The sequence below is a fragment of the Octodon degus genome, unplaced genomic scaffold (assembly GCF_000260255.1).
Source record: "Octodon degus isolate 3935 unplaced genomic scaffold, OctDeg1.0 scaffold00320, whole genome shotgun sequence".
Taxonomy (NCBI): Eukaryota; Metazoa; Chordata; class Mammalia; order Rodentia; family Octodontidae; genus Octodon; species Octodon degus.
In genome coordinates, this window is record NW_004524896.1 from 379,649 (window position 1) to 387,071 (window position 7,423).

The following is a 7,423-nucleotide window of genomic DNA, read 5'->3' on the forward strand; positions in this document are numbered from 1 at the left end:
TACAATATCACCCTTTTTGTAGATTCGCATGTATGTAGCCAAAGGAACAACCCCATGTTTTCTAAAAGGCCTGGAAAACATATACCGGGTTCCCCTCCTCTGGCCCTTTGTATTAGCCATTTTGGCAAATTACTGGAAGATGGCGGTTCCGGCCGAAAGGAAGCCAACCCTCCATTTTTAATATGGGAAAGAAAACCAAACAAGGCTTTGTAGAAATGGCATTGTAAGAGGAATTTTCTCACTATACAGGGAAGGAAAGGGCAGCTATCAGCCAGCCAGCATATACAATAAATTTTATTTTATTTTTATTTTTAGTATTTTCGGGAAGGGTCTACAGGATCTCACTACTAGATCTAACTTGGGCCAGGGAGACAGCTCAGTAGAATACGTGCTTGCCTGGCAAGTGCAGGGTCCTGAAAGTTCAATCCCCTGTACCACAAAAACCAAAACCAAAACCAAAAAACAAACAAACAAAAAAAGGATTAGACCTGACTTGTAGTGATTCTCCTGTTTATAGCCTCCCAAGAGCTGGGATTACAGGTGTGTGCCACCACGCCTGGCCTCAATTGCCATCTCAGCGTGCCCCAGGGGCAGGGCAGCATGGCAGGCCCAGGGGATTCCCTGGCCCCTACACCTGCTTGCACATGCTTTAATCCGCTATTTGCCTGGCCCCATGCAATGAATTTTAAAGTAAAAAGTTACTGGCTCCTAGCTCTCCCTTACCCTCGTTTCTGTGCCTAGCACTGAGGGGCACACTGGCCATGTGCACCTGCCTGTCACAATGCCACCTCTGCCCTCCGGTGGGCTGGCTCCCTGCCAGGCCCAGAGGCCTTACCCTCCCTGCTCCAGGGTGACCACGTCAAAGCCTCTGGACACATACAGGCAACCTCGGTGAAGCCGAGCGGTCAGAAAGGGTCTGCCTGTGTGCTGCTGGGCGGGAGTCGGAGCTGTGGGTGCTCACCTGCCTTTGGTCAAGCACTTCCTTCATCCTGCAAAGCCAGGCTCACATCGGAGCAGGCACCTCCCACCCACTGACCAGGGCCTCTGCGCCGGGCCATATCTCCAGTCCTTTTTATTTTTTTTGAGACAGTCCTCCTAAATCATTAGATTGCTTGAGATGCTCCTGTCTCGTGTCCTGCCGCTGCCCTTCATCCTCCCAGAAACCCTTGGGGCTCAGGCATGTGTTGCCACCTCCCCAACACGGTGGTGGCTGTCCTCCACACTGCCAGCCCCCAACACACGAACCAGAACAGAGGCCCAAGGTTGCTCCTTATAACAAGGTTTTAATAAAATAAGTTCAAGTGGTTTTAATCCCTCAACATACCCCACTCTGGTGTGGCGAGGGGAGGGAACCCCCCACACCCTAGTAGCACCAGGGATAGCACCATAGAAAAATGAGGTCGCACCCAGCCTCCCTGAGACCTCTGGGCAGTGAGGGGACGAGCCCCTGACACTCCCCACCCACTGTCCCCCACCCTGGACAGCTGCAGGGCAGAGCAAACCCATTCCCCAACCTGGAGGACCAACCCCTGGTTCCACCTCCTAGAGGCCTGGCTTCTGGGGAGATGCCATGGGGTGGCCCCACTCTCTTATGGCTTTGCTCCCTGGGAAGAGTGGAGGAGGGAAGAGGGGCTCCCGTAGTCCTGAGGTGGGGGAGGGGCAGCAAGGGCAGCAAAGGCCAGAGCTTCCTGCTGGGGAGAGTGGCTCAGGGGAAGCAGTCACAGAGTGGGGGTCAGACCCCTGGGGATGGGAGGGCAACTCTTCCTCGCGCAGCCCACTGCCCATCACAACACCTCACTGTTGACATCCAGGGCGATGGAGCCATGGCTCACCACGAGCCGCAGGCGCCGGGGTGGAGAGAAGGAGGCAAAGGCAAGGGCCTGCTTGGGAATAGGGGCTGGAGAGGGGCTGGGGCCTGGGGTGCTGGCGGGGGAAGGGGTGGCTGGTGGGGCTGGGGCCAGGCGGCTAAGGTCCACACGTACCACGGAAGGCAGCCCATACTGGCGTGCCCAGTGCCAGTCCTGCTGCGGGGCCCAGCGGGCGCAGTGGGGCAGCCCCAGGGCCACCAGGGCTTCCCCCTGCAAGCGGCAGTGTGGGCTGCAGCCTCCCCAGCGGTGCAGGGAGACCTGAGCCTCACGGATGGCAGGGGGCACCCGGGCCTGCTGGGGCCGGGGGCGTCGGCGCTTCCTGGGACGCACTCGGGGCTGGGCCTGGGGCAGCCACTGGAGCCAGAGCGGCAAGCTGTCCAAAGGAGAGGTGCAGGCAGGCAGGCGCAGGGGCTGGCAGACAGCTGTGGAGGAGGAGGAGAGGGAGGTGTCACAGGTGGGCTTCCTCCAGAGAGCAGAGGGGGAGGGAGGGTCCCCGGGGCTGTGCTCACCGCAGAACGGGTCCCAGCGCAGGGGGGACAAGTGGTTACAGGCCCGTGGGCCTACTAGGCTCTGGCAGCTGCCATCCTGGGCCCGCTGCAAACGCCGCTTGGTCTCCCGGAACAAGTACTTGTCAGTGGGCTGTGGTGGCAGCTCGGGCTCCCCGGGCTGCTGCAGGCGGAAAGCTCCTTGGCCCTTCCTAAGGGTGGGAGGGGACAGGGGCAGAGCAGGGCTGGGGCCACCACACTCTAGGGCTGCTGGCCTGCCCTCCCCAGCCCACGGCCGGCTGTGCCCACCTCTCACAGGTGTAGCATTCACAGTGCTCATTCTCCTCACCGAAGAAGCCATCGCCGTAGAAGCATGTCACCTCATCCCCCGGCTCGATGTCTCGCAGCGCCTTCACGCAGGCTGCATTTCCGTCTGCAGGCACAAACTGGGGCCGGGCCCACTCAGCACCACGCCTGAGCCAGGGCTCCTCTGACCCCCACCTGGCCCGTCACCCCAGTCCCCACGTGCCCCTGAGAAGCACCAACCGGAAGTGGCCACACTGGCCAGGGCCGGCACTCTGTACACCCTCTGGCCAGTGCCCCTGCCTCCTGGGTGCGGAGGCCCCTTCCCTTCCAGCAGCCAGTGGGGCCGCACCAAGAACTGCTCCCTCCTACACTTTCTTCTGGCTCTGTGGTGGGACCAAGGCCTACCCCCCCACATACACACCCAGAGCTGCTCACCCTGCACCCTGCCCTGAGCCACCTGCCCTTCCCTGGCCAACTGACCAGCACCTGAAGCCTTACCTTTTGTTTCACTCAGCCCCACCTAAAGGCGGCCTTTCATTGCCTCAAGCTCCATCCCACGCCACCTCTGGGGGCTGCCTGAGCCCTGGCTCTCCCTTCCTGCCAGTCCTGTGCTCCAGCTGCAGTGCTGCCTAATAACCCTCCCATGCCCCCTGGCAGGAGGCTCCGTAGCTCCCTGACCACACTGCCCTTGGGCACCCTGGCCTGCCATAGCCTGGACCTCTGGAGAGATGTGTCCGACCTGAACACTTTCTCATGCTCCAGCTTTCCTTCAACAGCTAGGAAGATCTTGCTCTCTCGGCCCTCAGCGTGCCAGCTCTTCCTCTTGGCCCTGTGTGCTGCTGTCTCCACCATCTTACCCAGTATCTATGCATGACATGACGAGGCCAGGCAGAAGCTGCGCTTCACTCACTCTGGGACCCTGACACAGGAAACCAGGCCCTGGCAGCCTGACCTCACCCGGACCTAGGACGAAGTCTCACTGGCCAGCATTCTTAAGCCTGGTTCTCGGCCTGCAGCCGGGGCTCAGGCCGTCTCCCTCCAGAGCCCCCTACCACACCTCACAAGGTGCCTACTGAGACCCAGGGCAGGAAAGGCCCCTTGCTGGTGTTCTGTGCCAGCTGTTCCCCTTCCCCAGTCCCCACCGAGAGTGTCGACAGGGTCTGCACTACACCTCCTGGGCTCCCTGGCTGCTCCCCTATACCTACTGTCATAGCTATCTGGTTGAGGCCAAGCTTGGGGGAGTCGCCAGCTGCCACTCTGTCCCTGGTTACACCCAGACTGCTTGAGACAGCACTCTGGGTTCCAGGGCCTGTCCCAGGCTCTAAGTGGCCAGGGGCTGCAGGGCTGGAAACTGCTCTTCATTGTCCCAGATGTCCCTTCTGCCCAGATCCCTTGCTGCCCACTCTGTGGAGCCCACAGGTCTCACCTTGCAGTTCGGTCTGCAGTCTGTAGCCAGTGGTGGGAGAGAAGAGAGGCAGTGAGCACAGAGGACCCAGTGAGTACTTCAGGGTCAGGGGCTGGGGAGTGGGGACAGGGGCAGGGGCAGGGGCAGAGGCAGGGGGCGGGAGGAGAACAGGGGATGGGGCCCGGGAGAGCCCCCTACCCTTGCCCTGCGGCCTCACCATGGTTGATGAAGGCAGCAGGGCCGAGCCACAGCTGTGCACTGCGCTTGCGGGTGGAGTACATGATGCTGAAGTCGTTCTCACCGGCCCGCAGCAGGTCCTCGTCAGCCTCCCGCAGCTCCGCGATGCAGCCCACCAGCAGCTCCAGCTTCTCGTTCTTCTTCCTGCCAGGCCAGGGCCCACAGCCCAGGCGGTGAATGCTGCCTCCAGGGCTCAATTCCAGGGGCCATCCATGTGACACGGTGCCTGTCCCCCTAAGCCCTCCAGGACCCTGTTTCTGTACCCCACCCCTGCCACAGGGCAGCTCCCCTCCTTCACAGCCCCTTTACCAAGCACGGGTGGACACAATCTTGGCCCCGTTGGTCTCCATGGAGTAGCGGGTACAGGGCAGGATTGTGAAGCCACTTTCAGGCAGGAAGGCACGGAGGTAGCGAAACACCTGTGGGTGACAGCTGGGGTGAGGCAAGGGCAGCGCTGGCGGCAGGGCATCCCTTCTCTAAGACTCAAGCCCCTCTCAGGGCCTATGTTCTCCTCTGACATAGACACAGGTCCCTTCTCTACTGTTTTTGGGTCCCCAGGGATAGAGTTAGGGATTGGAGCATGTGCAGGAAGGTGTCCCTTACATGGGTCTTGAGGGCGGCCTCCTGCCTCGGGGCCCGGCTCTGGAAGTAGTGAGTCATCCAGCCTCCCAGTGTCAGGGCCCGGTATGCAGCCTCCAGGTCCCGCTGCCTTAGGAAGGCCTCCAGCGCCGAGCGCAGGTGCTGTTGTCGCCGCAGGGTGGGCACTGGGCTGAGAGAGAGGGCACACCTGGGTCCCAGGGCCTTCTGGACCCTGCCAAGCCCTACCTGGAGCTGCAGGGAGGCTGGGCTGAGGGGTCGGGTACCAGGGGAGAGGTTCCAGGGGTGGAGCCCATCGCCTTGGCCCCTGGACTACTCACCTGATGTTCATCTTATGAGTGCGGAAGCCGAGGTAGGGGTCGAGGACCAGGCTGGTGGCCAGGTCGTCGTTCTCACACAGCTCTCGGGCTGTCACTCTGTCGGGCCCCATGCTGTTCTGTGGACCATGCTGTCTCTGACAGACAGCAGGCAGCCTGGAGGCACAGCTGGGCACAGGCTGGGAGGCTCCCAGAAGCTGGGTGGCACTCAGGTGGGCCCTGTAGCCTGCACATCTGTAGAGCGGAACGTGGGCAATCTAAGTTTCCAGGGCTGTGCAGGGAGGTTACCAGATACTCCTGACAGCAGGCAGAGCCCACACGGCCTGGCCCGTGTCAGGGAGCACCTCCTTCACCCCTGCACAGCCTGAAGACCTCATCACGAGAGCGCATGCGGGTCGGCCCTCCGGCGGGAAGCTAATTTTCTGGCAGTTAGAGGCAACTCTAAGGCTTAGCGCGGTGGGACATGCAGGAGAGCTCAGTCTCGCTCAGGGAAACCAGTGCTCCCGCCCCTCCTACCCAGCAGCCCCAGGGAATGGCCAGGAGGCTTGCGATGCAGCCTGCAGGAGGTGCGGAAGAGGCCCAGCAGGGAGAGACCCGACACCTGCTCCCTCTCCAAGGAGTCCAGAGGGAGCACAAAAGTGGGTAAGGTAAGAGGAGAGGGACAGCATGGAGAGGTAGACCCGGTGAAATGGGAAAGAAAAAGGAGGAAAGGAAGAAAATAAAGCAGTTAAGAAGAAAATGAGACCAAATACAACCTAACACGGGGGAGGGTCTGTGCGGTACCCATACCATGGCGCTCCAGGCCCACCTGTGCCCCGCAGAGGGGTGGATGGGGCCCGGCAAGGTGGGGGAGCGGCAGAGGCATCAGGAGAGGCTACATCGCTGGGAGAGGGGTCTGGAGGAGACAGAAGGCTGGCGGCAAATGGAGAGGGGGTGCCATGGGGCGCAAGCACTGAGGCCGGGGACTATGGGTGAGGGCAGAACACGGCTGGCACCACAGGGCCGGGGCAAGGAGAGCCGAGGGCCTGGGGTCTAGGGTAGGGCCTGGGAGCAAGTCCTGGAGACCCAGGACCTCGGGACAGAAAACCTGGAGGAAGGCCTGAGGTCGGGGAAAGAAGCAGAGCAAAGCTGGGGTACCGGAGAGCGGTGGGCAGGAAGGAGGTGCCAGGAGAGTGGGCGAGGGCAGGGAGGGCGTGGGGGAACAGAGAGGCCGAGGGGCTCCGGTGCAGGGAGAAAACGGGTTTTGGAGAGGGCTGGGAGAGAGGCCCTGGGGTGCAGGAGAGGCCTGGTCGTTGAGAAGGGCCGGAGAGGGTCTCGCGGTTTGGGGGAGGGGCTGGGGTGCGGGAGAGGCCTGGGCACTGCGAAAGGGGTCAGCAGAGGTCCTGGGGCGCAGGGCTGGCCCGAGGGAGGAGCGAGGGTGGGTGCCAGGGGCGTCCCAGGCCCGGGGGCGGGAACAGCAGGGGCGGGGGCGACTGGGAGCCCAGGCGGCGCGGGGCGGGGGCCGAAAGGGGGCTCAAAGATCGGCCCCGCGCCGCCCCTCACCCGCTTCTCCTCCTCCTCCTCCTCAGGCGCCCGCGCTGCCGCCGCCAACACCTCCCACAGCCTCTTCTAGCTCTCGCGGGACAGAATCGTCGCACCTCCTTTCGGCCCCCGCGGGCCCCGCCTCACCACCGCTGCTGCGAGCTTCTATTGGCCAAACTCGCCGCCATTCTTCCGTTGCTATGAAGTTTTCCCCACTCCTATTGGACAAGTTTCACTCTTCCCGCCCTCCTCAGGTTTTCTGTGCCCTTACAAAACCCCGTCACGCCCACGCTGCGAACAAAGCGCTGTGGGCCGCTGTCATTGGCTCGCACAGGTGTCCTTCAGCCGCTGCCATGGGGACTGTCCCGCTGCCCCCTGTGCAGGCCAGACGTCTACGCTCTCATTGGACGAAAGCGCCATCTCTCTGTATGAACGCGGTTTGGGTCGGGTTATCTAGGTCCAAGTGGGAGAGGGCGGGTCCGCCCAGGTCCAGAATTCGTAGATGACTGGCTGGCCTTGAAACGGTCCGTCTTCCTATTAGCTAAGCCTCTTGTCCGTCACTATGGAGTTGCGACCGCCTTATTTTTTCCGTCACCGAGGGGAGCGACCCCAGGCCAGCGGGCGGTAGGCGGGTGGGGTGGGCGTGCGCGCCTCCCTGCTGCTTGCCCTGGCGGCCTGGGTTGCCAA

At 62.1% G+C, this 7,423-nt stretch overlaps 1 protein-coding gene across 4 annotated transcripts; it reads right to left on the minus strand.

The window, feature by feature from the left end:
• Positions 1 to 1,272: 1,272 nt before the first annotated feature.
• On the minus strand, positions 1,273 to 7,192 carry Kmt5c (lysine methyltransferase 5C). 4 transcript variants are annotated; one of them, XM_023707943.1, is made up of 9 exons: positions 6,884 to 7,192; positions 5,219 to 5,449; positions 4,905 to 5,070; positions 4,611 to 4,720; positions 4,282 to 4,445; positions 4,086 to 4,105; positions 2,663 to 2,799; positions 2,378 to 2,565; positions 1,273 to 2,290 (listed from the first exon to the last, which is right to left on the minus strand). In XM_023707943.1, the coding sequence occupies exons 2-9, from the start codon at positions 5,326 to 5,328 to the stop codon at positions 1,785 to 1,787; spliced, it is 1,401 nt and encodes a 466-aa protein (XP_023563711.1). In that variant the 5' UTR covers positions 5,329 to 5,449; positions 6,884 to 7,192; the 3' UTR covers positions 1,273 to 1,784. The 4 variants fall into 4 exon arrangements, with proteins under 4 accessions (XP_023563711.1, XP_004647760.1, XP_023563709.1 ...); XM_004647703.2 differs by lacking the exon at positions 6,884 to 7,192 and adding an exon at positions 6,758 to 6,842; XM_023707941.1 differs by lacking the exon at positions 6,884 to 7,192 and adding an exon at positions 6,024 to 6,681.
• Positions 7,193 to 7,423: the final 231 nt, after the last annotated feature.